This window comes from Corvus hawaiiensis, chromosome 7 (genome assembly GCF_020740725.1).
Source record: "Corvus hawaiiensis isolate bCorHaw1 chromosome 7, bCorHaw1.pri.cur, whole genome shotgun sequence".
In the NCBI taxonomy this organism is placed as follows: Eukaryota; Metazoa; Chordata; class Aves; order Passeriformes; family Corvidae; genus Corvus; species Corvus hawaiiensis.
In genome coordinates this window covers 16,068,771-16,084,263 of record NC_063219.1, presented here as the reverse complement: position 1 = coordinate 16,084,263, position 15,493 = coordinate 16,068,771, and the positions used below count along the sequence as shown (strand labels likewise).

The 15,493-nt window shown below is 45.2% G+C and overlaps 1 protein-coding gene across 2 annotated transcripts in view; it reads left to right on the top strand.

The window, feature by feature from the left end:
• Window positions 1–1,530: 1,530 nt before the first annotated feature.
• ITPRID2 (ITPR interacting domain containing 2) overlaps window positions 1,531–15,493 on the top strand; it is a 39,967-nt gene continuing 26,004 nt past the window's right edge. Inside the window, exons 1-9 of one of the 2 annotated variants that reach the window (XM_048309237.1) lie at window positions 1,531–1,583; window positions 1,873–2,142; window positions 2,251–2,302; window positions 6,956–7,005; window positions 7,847–7,903; window positions 10,494–10,530; window positions 11,783–11,881; window positions 12,335–12,543; window positions 13,341–14,035. In XM_048309237.1, coding sequence (XP_048165194.1) covers window positions 1,929–2,142; window positions 2,251–2,302; window positions 6,956–7,005; window positions 7,847–7,903; window positions 10,494–10,530; window positions 11,783–11,881; window positions 12,335–12,543; window positions 13,341–14,035 — 1,413 coding nt within the window. In that variant the 5' untranslated portion in view covers window positions 1,531–1,583; window positions 1,873–1,928. Of the gene's footprint in view, window positions 1,584–1,804; window positions 2,143–2,250; window positions 2,303–6,955; window positions 7,006–7,846; window positions 7,904–10,493; window positions 10,531–11,782; window positions 11,882–12,334; window positions 12,544–13,340; window positions 14,036–15,493 lie in introns of those variants that run through there. The other variant, XM_048309238.1, reaches the window with a different exon arrangement.

The window sequence follows — 15,493 nt, the reverse complement described above, 5'->3', positions numbered from 1 at the left end:
ACAGGCTCCGTATTAGCTTATGCAAAATCTGTAGCGTGTGAAACATGCCCTGATGAGAAAATGATTTGATTATTTTGAGGATCAATAAGAAAGATTCAAATGTAGTTTGCTCTTTTTAAAAGAAATTTAAAAATACCATCTCCACACATGTACAGAAATGATGTGTACTTTCAGGGACAAATTAAATACAAATACACTCTGTTCTTTGTGCTGCTGTTCTTCTGGTTTTATTTCAGTACAAAGCATTCAGAAAATTAGAGTGTGTTTCGGAAAATGACTTGTGGTGAGGGGAAACTTATCTTAGTAAGGCTGTATATACATAAAGTAGTGGGTGGGCTGGAGGGGTTTAGGAAAAATAAATGTTTTTGTCTTATCAAGTCAATTTTTTTATTTTATAGGGGAAACTTTCACAGAAATTCCTTGAAAGGTTTTAACTCTAAAGATAGATAATGAATGAATATTTATGGGGGTACCATTAACCTGGTTCTTCCAAAGGCAAATTTGCCTTTAAACATGAAGTACGTCAAGTGCCTGCCTGTCAACACCAGTTTTACAACTACAGAGGACACAGGACAATTTTGCTGCTTGTGCTTACTAATTCAGCATCTTGTCATTAAAATTTTGTGAAAGATCGTTTTCAAAAGCTCATTTCTCCCAGGTGCACAGCTGCGGCTGAGCTCGCTGGGCATGCAGGGTTCACGCAGCAGTGCCTGGGATGTGGCAGTCTGACCCCACGCAGGAGGGCAGTGCCCTGCTCCCCAGGGTGGGCACCAGCTGGCCCATTATGCCCTCAGTGACGGACTCGGCCAGGGCTGCTGTCAGGTCAGATGCAGCCAAGCTGGGCACGGCCCCTGGCACGGGGCTCTTGCTGCAGGGACCTTGGCTGGCACCTCAAGCAGGAGACAGTGGTTGAGAAACGGCACTCGGTCCCGACAGTGAAAGCAGCCTTTTGTGTGGCATCTCCTCCCCAGATACGGGGACTCGCTCGTCTTTTGCTGGGTTTTCTGTTGATTTTGGTGGCTTAAGTACATCCTGAAGGAGATGATAAAGGCTTCAAATGCACCTAGGATTTTAAGAGGCCGGGTTTGGTGCTTCTGGTGTCCCCGCAGCCCCTTGCCTGTGCCGGAAGAGAGGCTGATCTAATGTCAAACCGCTGGAAGCGAGGCAGAAGGCTGTGTGCTCAGCCATCCCGTTCTTTTCGTGATGCCTTCTCTCCCCTGCCCACTCCCGTTCCCCCAGGATAAAACCCTGCAAAGTCTCCCTTTGCTGCTCTGCATCTTTTTTAGTTTGGAAACATCCTTTACGGGCCCAGGCCACGGGCGGCCCTTCCGAGCCTGGCCAGGCCCGAGGGGCCGCGCTGCCCCGGCGCCAGCGGGCCCGACCCCCGCATCCCTGCCCCGCATCCCTGCCCCGCGACGGCGGCCCGGCCCCGGCGGAGGCCCCGCTCTGCCGCCGGCCCCGCCGCCGTCACGTGGCTGCCGAGTTTTCTCATCCCGCAGCGGTATGAGGAAGTCAGAGCCGCCGCCGCCGCCCGCAGCCCGGGCGGGCGCAGCCTCCGCCGCCGCCTCGCCGCGGCGCGACATGTGAGTACCGCGGGCAGCCGGGCCGGCCGGGCTCTGCCCGCCCGCTGCTCCCGGACACCGGCGGGCCGGGGCTGACACCTGCGGGGCCCGGAGCGCCCGTCCGGGGGCGGCCGGGGGGCGGCGGGGGCCGGGTCTGGGGGCGGGCCGGGGTCTGAGCGCGGGGCGGGGCGGGACGGCCGCGTTCCCGGGGGCTGCGCGGACGGCGGCCCCGCGCCCCCCGGCGGCCCCGCGGCCCCCGGACGGGCGGACGGACAGCCGGACGGACGGCACATCTCCGCTCGCCCGGCAGGCTGGCTCTCTCCGGCTCTCACCCGGCGTGAAGTCCCCGCCGGCGCCGCCGCCCCGATGGAGCAGCCCCCGGCGGCGGAGGAGTGGCAAGGGGCGACCCAGAAGAGGAAGGCCTGGGCCAAGAGCCGCGACTCCTGGCAGGCGTCGGAAGCGGAGGATTTCTCTGCAGCGGCGCTGGCCCGCGGCGAGGAGGAGGAGGAGGAAGAAGAAGAGGAGGAAGAGGAGGAGGAGGATCTTGCCGGCGGAGAGCTGCCGCTGGCCGCAGGAGCAGGTCAGTGCCGGGGGGCGGCAGCCCGCGGGCCACCGGGACCCCCACGGGCCGGCGGGGCGGCCTCGCTGTTACTGACTGTCGGCTTCTCTCTCCTGCGCTGCCCCTCAGGCTGTCACAGCGTTCCCAACGAGAAGATCGCGATATGGCTGAAGGACTGCAGGTGGGTGCTCCCGCCGGCGGGTCGCTGCGGCAGCGGGGCCGGGCATGGCCGCGGAGCGGGGAGCGGAGCGGGCACCGGCGCTGGCACGGCCGCCCCTCGGCGCTGCGCGGGCTGTGCCTCCGGCCGGGCTGTGCCTCCGGCCGGGCTGTGCCTCCGGCCGCCTGCGCCGGGAGCAGCGCCGCGAGTCCGCATGGCCGCAGGAGTGATGGCACAGTTTAGACTAACCTGATTTATCTGACTTTCTTAATGTCCTCTATCCTTAACTTGAGGTAGGGTACATATATTCTGTCTTTCTATTACTGTTGCAAACTAATATTTGGTGTTTGGAACAGGCTGATGGCATTACTTTTTCTTCATCCTCAGTCACATAGAAGCACAAATGCTACATCAGTAGCAGCTGCTTTTGTCCTGTCTTTTTGTCCATTCAGTCCTAACAACCCTTGGAGGCAGAGTTGATGGGGAGAAGCTAACAATTAGCTTTCCAGTAGCTAACAATGACATTTCAAGACCTCTGCTATTTGATATTTCTGGTTTCTTTCTGCTTTTAAGAGCTGCTATGTTAAGGTGAGAATTTACCACTGAGATTAGCTGTGCCTCTGTGATCTCTTGATCCAGTAAGCAGCTGACTGAGCCTACTCTGTGAAGTGTGGGTTGTTTTATAGCTATAGGATCCTCCATAGAGTTTTCTTCAGACTGTGCCTTGGATAGGGTGTTGGCAGCTACAGGCTTGAAATCGTACTAATCCCTAAAATGTAATGTTCAGACCTGACAGACTATCCTTCCAAAATGCCAGAATGGGAGAAGATTTTTCTGACTTTACCTCAAATCTGATGTCCCATTGGTCTGCCAAACTGTGTCCTTAAAAATCAGTATTATGAATTCCGTGCTTTCTTAGAAGTATTTTTTGAGCCAGGAGAGCAAAAAATGTAAGGACTGGAGGGGGAAGAGGCCCTTGGGGGAGATATTCTTCCTAATGCTGCAGTGCCACTCTGTCTAAATCTGCAGGATTTCTGTCTAGAACCTTCCCTGGCCCTGTGGTCTTTACTGTTTCCATACAGAATTTAAGGAATAGCACAACGCTGCAAACTGACAACATGAACATCTAATAGATGGCCAGAAGTCTTGAGTAATAACACAAAGCTTGCAGTTGCATACCCATGCTTTGGTAACTACCTATTGTTAAAACTGGCACCGCACATTTCTGGGGAACGTGTTTGCATCTCTGGCGGTTGATTCCCAAAATACAGGAGTCTTGTTTTACAAATAACAAATGAAGCACAAGTTTACTGTTTTGCTAATACAGAAACACAAATTTAGGTAATGCATGTTTGTGAAACCTGTTGTGCTCCTTCTGCAGAAGTTTTTTAAAGTACAGCTATTTACTACTGTAAATCTTTTCAGAGGAATCTTGTGTTCTCTTCAGATAAATTAAAAAAAAAAAAAAAATTTCCTAAACAATGCTGTTCAGACAGGAGTTATTTATTTTGTGCCTAATATATGTGCAAGCAGTTGCTAGCATGTGTAGTAAAGTGATAATTCACTTTGCAGTGTTACAAGTGATTGTATGTATAGAAATCTTGAACTGATTGTCTCTTGATAGCATGTACATAGGAAAAGAGGACAGCATTAACAGAGGACAGAATAGCCCTGCAGATACTACAGTGTTAAAAGAAACAGTTGTGAAATTTACAATTTCTAGGTTGTCCTCCCTAGAACTTATTACTTGTTTAATAATACTGGTTTTGCTGTTGAGCTTTGATTGCTACAAAGTGTGGGCATACACAAACCGAACTTCTGTTTCTGGTTCATGGCACAACCTTATTCTTACAAGCTAGCTCCATAACAAGTTACCATGTAGCCATTACTACATATGAAGTTTCAGTCACTGAAATACAATACTTTCTTTGTTACATGTTTTCTAAAAGCAGTCTTTCACTTTTTGTCTGAGTTTCTGTGTGTGTTTGTAGAATTAGAAGAAAATTGGCACTTTTAAAATCTCATTTTCTGGTTTGAGTTGGCAGCAGCACAAAAAACCTCAATATCAACCCACTGCATAAATAGATCTGCTTATAAGATGTATTCCTTTGTTTGTTTCTAAAAGCATCAATAGTGTTCTAATATGGATAAAAAGAATTACTAGCTGTCCTTTGATACTTATGTTAGTGGTTTGGGGCTCTTATTACTTGGCATCTCTGTTTCACATCTGCTTTGGAGGAGAGGAGGGTTCCTAATATCCCATGTTATGTACCTTGGTAGACAAGGGTCTTGTTGTTTAGGGTTTTTGTAAAGAAACAACTAATAGCAAACCCCAAAAGAAAAAAAGTGAGTATTTATCATACTGTGATAAGAATTATGGGGGCATAAAAAATGTCAGATGTTAGTCTCTGGATCATTCACATTTTGGGAATCGCATGTCTTCGAGAAAGGCCTCTTTTGCTCTCTCCCCAGTACTTTGAAAAGGCATTCTGAAGTAATAAGAAAGCTCATAAAAGTGGAAACACAAGTGTTTGTATTACATTGATAGATAAAAAGAAATTTTTGTCAACTCTTATGATGACGTGTATTATTTTGATTGAATATGTTTAAACTCTGCCAGTAATACAGGGGATGTGGGAGGTATCTAGGAGCCATCTCCTGTAGATATGCAGGAAGTGAGTTCTTGAAATGCCTCAGAAAGAAGAGATTTTTTGCCTCAAGTTTAAAATAAACATGGCTTCTGCCCAGTTAAGGTTTTAAAAGCTGAGGTTTAAACACTTCCACAGCACAGTGCAAAACCCTTGTCCTATTCCGAAAGACCACCCGAGCACAACTGGTAGCTGAACAAACAAAGCTCTGGGATGAGAGGAAGCCTTGAGGCTGCGTATGGCAGGGAGAACCCATCCTGAGGGCACAGCAAGTGGAAGGACCCCCCAGCCCAAACATTCCCAAGTGCACAGGGCTGCTCTGAGACAGAACTGTGGGCCTCACTGGTGCAGAGAGTCAGAGCTATCCATGCTGTTGTCTGAAAGGATTTTTGTGTGGTACTTGTCCAGTGTTTAAACTCATTTTTTTGTCTAGTTCTTAAGAGCAAGTTTTCAAAGGCAGGGAGTGTATGGCAACTGTGTGCAGCAGTGCAGGCAGGGCAGCAAGGGGTGGTTGACAAGGATGCTTTTGTGGTAGCTGCTAATGTGCTGTAGTGGTGACAGACTTAATTTATAAAGGAAAATGCCAGCTTTGGTGGATACTTTAACTGCTTTCTGCCAGTCACTGTGTGCAGCACTGACCTTGGCTGTCAAAGTCAATGCCAGCAAGTTTCTACATCAAAAACATAGAGGCATGGGAGTAGCCACCAGGGAAGGAGAGGGAGAAGGTTGGGAGTGCTCCCATCAGAGCCAGGGAGTAAACAACTAGCATAGTTATTACCTCAGAACATACGGCTTCTTGTAGCGTGACAGGTTTAGACAATATAGCCTAAGATTTTTCAGACTCTGACTGGACAGACACATGGAAATACAGATCTGAGCCTCCGCAGAGTCTGTCCTGTCACCTGAAACATGCTTATGCACCTGGATGCTCCGGCTGTTTGCCTTGGAGTCCCACCGTGGTGGGGCTTTGCTGTGCTTTGCAAAAAGCGTGTTGAAGTGAGCTTGCTCCATATCAGCAGGCTGCATCTGGAGAGAATGAGCTCTTTTCAGAGAGGAAAGAAAAATAAGGTTGTAAAGTGTAAGGTCTGTTAGAAAGCAGATGCAAACTTCCCTTGCTTAATTTGGCCATGGCACCAAAATAAATACTGTATCAGAGCGCTGTTTACTTTCAGGTTTTTGGGCAGGTTTATGTGTTTGTCTAATTAAAAATCCAAATGAAACATACATAATGTAGGTACATAAATCATCTGCTTTCCCCTTCTTTATGAGTATTGTATTTCTGAATTTGTTTTGAGCTTTGAAAGTTAATGCTGTGCTACTTAGAAGTGACAAGGCTTTGGTTAAACATGTCTGAGAGACAAAATGTGGAAACATCTAGCTAGTGTTAACAAATACATTGTGAACCGAGAGTGGGAATGGACTTGTCATTTGTGAGGCTTCTGCTGCTCCTTTCGAGCACCATGAGGTTCGGCAAATCCCCTGCCTTTCAGGCAACAGCAATAGGAGAGATCATCCGAAAGAGAACTAGTGTGAAGAGTCTATAAAGTATCAGAACTGGCAAGTGACAGCTAACATAGCTGTCAAGATTTTTATCTTGATTCTTCCTGATCACCAGATACAAGTTTTCACCCCTCTCTCCAAGAAGTTTTAAAGGTCTAGAAAAATGGCAACAGTTTTTACTGCATAAATGAGATTGAATTAATCCATTCAAAAACTCAAGCTTGTTTTTTCTGAGTGTTTTGCTGAGAAGTCCATGATTTTCCTCAGCAGGGGCTGCCGCCCTGAAGCTGTTTGAGCTTTGCAGTTAGTATGTTTTGTTGTTTTTCTCTGCAAGGTGTATTTGTTTAGAGGGCTGGGGATTGTTTAGGAAGTTACTGCCAGTCGTCAAATGTTTGTGCTTTCTGGGGGTGGAGGGAGGGAAGGAGGGAGGGGGGGACAACTGCTGCTATCACAAGCTTGTTACATGCTGTAAAGAAGGACATGAAGCAGCAAGTTTCTTAAGTAGTGTTAATCTCTTCTGTGGTTTCAGAACGCCTCTGGGAGCCTCCCTGGATGAGCAAAGCAATCCTCTGTTGAAGGGTAAGGAAGGGCTTTACCTACTGAAATCTCTTTTGCTGGAAACTGTTTTCGAGGACATTCATGTGAGACCTCGTCTCTTTAGTAGCAGTACAAACCACAGCTGGGTCAGCATTGCAGAGTTATTCTCACAGCGGAGCACTTGTGCCCGAGAAACTGGAGAAGGGAGGAAAGAACCTGAATAAGTCTTTCTGGAGATCTTAGGAAGGTCTAAAAAAACCCCAAATATGCAAAACAGGGAGGTGATTTTGTCTCACAGCTCATGAGCATTAGGTAGTCTCTGCCTCTAATAACTGTGGTTGCCACACCTGAAAATTTTACTATCCGAGCAGGTCCGAATACTAAAGTTCAAAGTACAGTGGGAATGTGCAGGTAGTGACAGGGTGAAGAAGAATTACTTGCTGTGCCTGGAGTCTTCACTTCAGCTTCTAATCTGGTACAGGGAGGTGAGAGGGGAATGCCCCAGCTGGACTCAGGCTCTGGATTCCCCTGGTAAGATGTCTGGAGGGTAGATAATGCAGCGGCAGAAGGCGCAGATGTGCTGAGTGGTACCTCCAGGTTCCCACCTGCAGTTAATTTGCTCGCACATTGATGCGGGGGTGTTTCTGAGCACAAAACTAAAGCAGTGTTGCAGTTGTTCTCTTTCAAAATAGTTTTGCTATGTTCTGAAATGTAACTTCTTGCTTCTTAATGCATTTTAACTGCATGAGTAATGCAGGGATTGTAAATAAAGTCTGGTTATTTCTTGTATCAAATGAAGTGTCTTGCTAATATCTTTAGATAAGCTGCTGGAAGGAAACATCAGAGCACTGTAGTTGTTGATCTGCTAACTGTATGTTTTCAGGCATGCTGGTGAGAAATGGAGGAAGTTTTGAAGATGACTTATCCTTGGGAGCCGAAGGTGGGTGTGGCAGATTATGACTCCTTTTCTAGCAAAAAAATAATTATATTCAGTCATCTGATTTTTATTTTGAAGAACGCCATTGGCTAGAAAATCAGGATGAAGCATACAAAAAATGCAGGAAGATTTGCTTTTTGAAGTTATTTAGACTACTGCTAGAGTTAAACACTCTGGGTCTCTGACCCAAAGGTCAGAGGCAGCCCTGAATTTGCTTCTGCCCTCTCATTTTCATACCCACAACGAGAGGACAGCCTGGAGCACTTACCAAGGCTGTGAGAAAATCATTTCTCCTACTTGCTCTTCTTGTCCATGGGTTACTCTTGGCAGCCATGCATGTCCCAGTTCCACTGAATCCCTTGGGAGTGGCATGTGCAAGCTTTTGAAAGGAGGAATGAAATTCTGTCAGCCAAGAGGCAAACCCATTAAGGGCTAAGTGCTTTTAAAAGTGAAAGGCACTAAAGCTGAGTAAGTATTTTGGATCAGCCTCTTCTGTTGCTAGCTGCTTGCCTTTTCTTTCTCTTCCCTTTTTTAAGGGGAAGGAGATGTGGCTGTTCCCCATGGACTTTGTAAAAAAGACTTCTAGCCTTTCTGTTGATCATAGCTTAGAGGTAGCTGTAAACAAACTAACAAATGCACTGTGGATTCTGTTCTAACAGCAGCATCTTGTAGTAAAATAGCAAAAAAATGTCTCACAAACCAGGTCCTGGGGTTATCTGACAAAACTACTCTCCCAGTTTAGCTTTTAATGTTCTTGAATTACTGCTTTTGCTAAGTGCTAGAGCTGGTGTAGTAGAAAGCCCTTTCCTTCCAAATTAGTCTTGCCAGTAGTGTCAAAGCAGTGGGAGAAGGCCTGGAGGAAGGAAGTATCTTTAATTTTTAAAGATTTAAGACTTCTAGGGAAAAAAGTTTATCTGGTAATGATCTTGATCTGATAATGATAGAAAAGCAGTAAATGAGTGTCCTACTGCAATAGATTAAATAGGATTAAATTTTCCTGTTGACAGTCTTTTCCGCTTGTTACATTGCCTGCAGTACAAAGATTTCGTAGGAAAAGTTTCTTTGTAATGATAATCCAAGGCTCTGAGCATATGACCAAGAATACAAGAATCTGTGCATTTCGGAACATCATGTCACTTTTTTCTTTTCAACTTTTCTCTTTATAATTTCCAAGGACTTCTGTTTTTTATGGGTTTTGAGCATGATATAGCTTGTTCAGATGAAAAGGCCCCAGTACTAGAATTGCTGGTTGATTTTTCTGGGTAAGGATGCGGGTGTTTCTGCTGGGCTTCGCTTCCCATCCAAGAACAAGGGACAACAGAGCTGCTTGGAGCAGTGCTGCGTGCCCTGCCAGACAGACAGCCCCTTTGAGGCTGCTATGAATGGCCTGCCCTTGTGCAGCCCTGACTGCCTGAGTCCAGATACAAGCCAGAGCCCTGTGTGAATGGTACAGAGGGCATTGGGCAGGGACCTGTAACCCCAGCCCACTGCTGAGCTGGTAAAACCTATGGTTTTGCTGTTCAACTTAGTCACTGGATAATCCTTACAGATAGGCTTACCTTCATATTATAGGCAAGAGTATTAAAAAGAAGAGATATGGGATCTGTGTTTTGCATACATTCCTTTGCATACATTTCTTTGTGATGCCTCTGAAACCAAGAGAAGCTGTGAGGTTTCCACGTTTTACTGTCGATTGCTGACTTTACTCTGCTGGCACAGTGGGTCGAGATGCAGGGTTTTCCTGGCTGTGTGTGTGCCATCACTTCACTCTTTTCATAGCTGATTCTGAGGGCTGCTGTAACAGACACGTGCTCCTTGCCTGTCTCCTGCAGCAAGTTGTTAATGCTGAGTTGCCTCTTTGGGGAAACCATAATTTAATTCTGAGGTTCAGTTCTGAAAGAATAATGCTGCCTGGGATGTTCCCATGTGATCCAGCTGCAGAAAGTGCTGAGTTCCCTGTCAGCCTGACCAGGTGCTTGGTACCTGGCAGACAGCCTCCCTCCCAAGCCCTCTCAACTCTGAGCATGTCTGCTGGCCCCATCAGCACCAAGGGCTTCACTGAGCTCTTGTCCATGTATTGCACAGCTCAGGCAGCCAGGGCTCTGCCCCACTGTGCTGATGAAAAGATGAACAAATACAGTCTCAGCACCTGGCCATGGGGCCAGCTGCCTTTCTTATATTCTTTGCTTTCTCTACTGGAGCAATCCATGCATTCCTGCTTGTCCTCCTCCCCTTCCCACCCGGGAACAGCCCTGCAGCTGGTAATCATGTCTTCAGTTGCAAAGCAATAAATGGTTTATATAACAATTACCAGCTTATCACAATTTAAATTTTGAGTAATAAGATTAATGACAGTATGTAAACATGTGTCCATGTGAGATTTAATTTTAAACAGAGCTTGATTAAACTAGATCATCTTTATATCAGCCGTATACTAGAAACCCTTGACAATCACATTTATATGGAAAAAGTAAAATCTGATTTATGCAGTACTGCTGGTAAATATGCTCACTGTCTGCTTCTTCATACTGATTGTGGGAAGTGTAGTTACGAAGAGGTCTGGATGTAACTTCTTCTTCTTCTTTCTCTACAGCTAATCATCTACGGAGTGATACCCAAACAGAAACATGGTAAACATCTTTTTTGTGTTTGTTTACTTCAGAGGAATATTTTTATACTGAAAGGCAGGAGGGAGAATGGGCAGTAGAAGTCATGGGGGCTACCACGGAGCTAAAGCTCTTCTGCTCATGTCTGTTTACAAGAAAGGAAAGGAAAAGATCCAGATAACACAGAGACAGTCATTAGGAGGTGCAGAAAAAACATTCAGATTTTCATTCTTTCAGCAGACCTGACATATATTTTGGAGTATCAGGAGGAAAACAGAGAAATGACAAATCTTAGTAACTTAGCATGATTAACCTTCTTTGCCTCACTGATTACTCATGGTTTCAGAAATTTCAAGGGAAAATTAGTTTTGCCTGTCACAGCAGATGTCTTTTGGGAGTGGGGGAAAAGGACTTTGAGAGAGGAGAGATCGTTAGAGCTTCTAAATAAAATGTGCTAAAACTAAAATGCCACTGAGACTTCAGTGAATACTGCACAGTCCCTGTGGGCAGCATCCTCTCTGCTCCTGAGCTGGGCTCCATAAGTAAATACACACTCTTAGGGGAATCCTCTGCTGCCTTTGGTTTCTTGGTTGCTGTTCTCAGGGGGAATAGTTTGTTCCCCAAGGAGATCAGCAGTAAAAGTATGTTTGAACCCAGGATACCACCTAATGCTCAGGCAGCTTCTCCAGATGCAGGGAAGAAATAGTTTGGGATTGGGAAGGAGACTGGCCAGCAGTGTGGGCTGGAGCTTGTCTTGCTTCATTTCCCCCCACATGGAGCCTCTTCAGCTTCCCCAGCCAGGTCCGGGCAGGTCGCAGTCCTGCACTGCTGCAGGCGGGTGGCAGCTGGGGTGAGCCGGGTACCCGAGGTGTGGAAAGGGTGGCCTTGCATGGAGGGGTGGTCCTGCTGGAGGAGGCAGCACCCCAGGGAAGGCAGGAAAAGGCAGGGCAAGGACAGCTCACTTGAGGCTGGGCTTCCTTACTGGAGGAGGGTGGGAACAGGGAGGGTGGGGCAGCAAGGGCAGATCAGGGTTTGTTTTCTCGCTCGCATTTGCCTTTAAATTCATACCGTCTATGTACATTTTTACTGAGGTGGCCCAGGGTTTGCTTTTGTTTCTGTATTTCAATAAATGACATGGCTAATATAAACCAGATAACACTGAAAGGGAAAAGAGAAATTGAGCAGTGCTGGAGGGTCAGCTCCCCAGCAAGGCAGAGAATCAAGTCCCTGAACAGAAGGGGTTTATCGCAGGGGTCCTCTCTGTTTGTGTTGACAGCAATGGTGTACTGGCAAAGGACAAGAGGCTGCAGTTCCATCAGAAGGGGAGAAGTATGAACTCTACCGGCTCTGGAAAAAGCAGTGCAACTGTTTCAAGGTAAAACAGTGCTATGCTTTGAAGGTCTGTTTCTCAGTTAAAGGGACTTGGCTTGTTTTATGTGCATTGTTGCACATAAGAGAAGGGAATTTTCATCTGGTTGCTTGAAAAACTTCTAATTTTTTTTAGTTGTGGTTTTCAGTAAATGCTAACAAATGGACCTAAACATTAAAAATGCATGAAATTTTAATGGCATTTTAAAATTTGAGCTCTGCAGAATAGAACCGATTTTAGAAATCACAGTATTCGATCTGTGATGTGTCTGGGCCAATGGCTCTCGTCATGAGTACCAAAATTTTAGATGCAGAGATCTCCACAATTATTTCCAAAAATAGGCTGAGCTGTAGGAGTCAAAAGTTCAATAAACCAAACTGGCTACTGGGCTGAGTTAGCAGCTGGATAGAAGGGTTTTAAAGGAGGCAGGTAGATGGTAAACATCTTTCATTTGTCTAGCGTTTCTGAATTACTGGAGCTTTATGAGGAAGATCCTGAAGAAGTGCTCTATAACCTTGGGTTTGGAAGAGATGAACCAGATATTGCTTCAAAAATTCCAGCGAGATTTTTTAATTCGTCATCATTTGCCAGAGGGATAGATATCAAAGTGTTCTTGAATGCCCAAATACAGCGCATGGAAGTGGAAAATCCAAGTTTTGCTTTAACAAGTAAGTATGTTTATGAGTTTATTAACTATGTAAACAACCCCAAAAGAGGTGTGTATCTAATATTCTGGCAAAACTCAGTTACAGCCTAAAGGCCAAATTCCATTCAGAATTCATAATAAAACTCTTGCTTTGTCTTAAATAGGCAAGAGGTGACCACCAGGGTGGTACTCCTTGGGGTGAGTGGAGGGGTTTGTAGTGGGGGAGAGAAATACAAGGCATCCTGTAAGGTATGCTGCCTTCTGGTTTGTATCATTCTCATCTCTTACTCTAATCTTGTCCTCTGTTGCAGCTTTAGAGCACTGAAACAAATAGCAATATCCCTCTGTTTCTGGTGTTCTTCAGTCTGTGGGTGGGATTTTTTTTCTGGGTGGCAGCGACCTATTTTTGTCATTGTTGAAATCTGGGGCAGTATTTCTATTGACTTGGACAGGAGCTTTGTTGGATCTGTAATGAGTCTTGCTGCAATGAGGGCATAGCTGTCCTTTTGTAGTTGCAGATGGAGAGAGCAATGTGAGTAACTCTTTCTAGCATTTTGTAAATAACTTGCATTCACACACATATGCCACTTACATACTTTGGGAGAACTTTGCATGCTGTTCTTGTGCATTTAGTAAAGATTCTTGCAAAGGTGTTTCTTTTTCTCCATAGTACAGTATCACTTTCATGTTACAGGCCGAGGCAGTGTTCATTCAGCCTTAGGGGCCCTTGATAAAAGCAGGAGGAGGTTTGTGGGGCTGGACAGAGGTTATGATCAAAATTGCCTCTTCAGATATGCCTTGTGTTTCGTTCCTGTGCAGGTCGTTTTCGTCAGATTGAAGTGCTTACTACTGTGGCCAATGCTTTTTCTTCTTTGTATTCTCAAGTCTCTGGGACTCCCTTGCAGAAAATTGGTAGTATGAATTCAGTGTCTTCCAGCAAAGAGGCATCCAGCCCTCCCCCTCTGAATCGCAGCAATACAGCCAGTCGGTTAATGAAGACCTTGTCAAAACTCAATCTGTGTGGCACACAGCAAGCTGATGGCAGCAGCTCCTTAAGTCCTTCGCCTGTTGAAAAAGGGAAAAGTCCAGCTGAAGTAGAGAGTGAGGAAAATGATGTGAAAAATGAATCTAAATTGCCAAAATATCCTAAAAAGAAAGACTGTCCCTCTTTTTTGGCTACTGTAAAGGAGGAGATAGGCAGCAGTCAGACAAAGGCTGCGAACACAGACAGACCTGCACACCCCCCTGCTGTGACTGATGATGCACAAGAGGGTACTGTGCCTCCAGCAGATGGGCAGGGTGGCAGGTTGGCAGGTGCCCAGGATAGACCCTGTGAAGAACCCAGTCTTTTGAACTCGCCGGGCCTCAGCAGCAGTTCCAGTACATCCGACAGCAGTGTCCTGACACAGAGACTGTCCACAGCATCACCAGGTAGAGACCCCTGCGCTCCCCTCGCAAACCCGTCCATAACGAACCTAATGCTGCAGCAGAAGGACTCCTTTGAGATGGAAGAGGTGAGTGAAGATACATGACTTTCTTTGTGCATACAGTTTACATAACTTGCTGTCTGCCAGCAGAGGAATGTTCCCTCCTGTGCAGTTGACAGTGTTTTCTTCAGGAATACTTTAAATTCTCCGAGTGTTGCACTTTCTCAGCAGTTGCAGGCTGCTCTAATTGATCCTCTTAGTGAAATGAACTTGGTGCTGCTGCTGCTGTTATTCCAAAGAGTCAGAGGGAAAGTTCTCATTCTCTTTTTTTAAATCAAATTCAGGTAATTGCAATCACTGGCATAACTCTTAGGAAGTTTTCTTTGTGTAAGTAGATGTAGCTTAGGCTTTGTATGTACTAAAACCTTGGGGGTTTAATTTTTATTTTATTTAAATTGTTAACTAGAAGTCATTACTTTTGTTGCCTAAAAGTAAATTCAGTTTATTAATTGATGTTGATTAAAAATAAATTTGTGAATAAAGCAAGAGTTTTGCTGCATGAAACAGAAGAGGGGCTTTCATGCAGCATGAGGTGCTCATCTTGTACAACTTTTGGTTTTGATAACCTTCTACTGTAAGCAGATTTATTTGTTCTCTGGAAATTGGCATGTTGAAAGTCATTGTGACATGACTTTCGGTGATGGCTCAGCTACAAATTCTGTGCTGTCTTTTAATATCTTCATAAATGCAGATATCCATTTTTATATTGATAATTGTCCCAAAGGATTTTTAATTCCCTGGTTCCTGTGAGTGATTTGTTTATTAGGCTAGTAAACATGCAGCCTACAAATTCAAAAATGCAATTTTTGTATAGACTTGCAGCTTGAATTGTAAGAACTGTCTCAAAATTCTTAAATGAGTAGATGCTTTTGTGGACACATTTTGGTGTGACTGTTAAAAGTTAAGTAGTTAAGTTCTTTTTCTATGTGAAATAGATGTATAAAATGAAGGCTATTGTGATTTCATTGGTGAAATGAAGAAAGCAAGTGAATAGAAAAGCCCCAGCGTTTTACAGAGAATGATGAAGTGATGATTTAGTAGATACTGTGTCTAGTGTCATATTGTCATGACAAGCTCTTCTAGATCAACTGTTGTAGCTGAGGGCACTCTTTAGGCAAAAAAAAGGTAATCAAGCCTCTTGTGGTTCCTGCCACTTGTTTATTCCAGTGTGTCCTCACCCACATGTTGTGTGGCCATCTACTGAACCAGAACAAAGGACTGGTCCAGTTGAGGAGGGAAAAAGAAACCCAGTGTATTTCTGATTTATTTCTTTTTCCTGGCTTAGTTTTCAGCCAGATAATTTTCTTGATACAGCTCGTTGTGTAGCTACAAAAGTGTTTATGTTGGCACAATTGGAGGGGACTGAGTAGCAATGCATTTTGCCACATATTTCAGCAGAGAAATACATTTGTGGTACCCTGGGGCAAAACTGAAACAATTAATGTATTTTATATATATCCATATATGTGTGTATGTGTGTATATT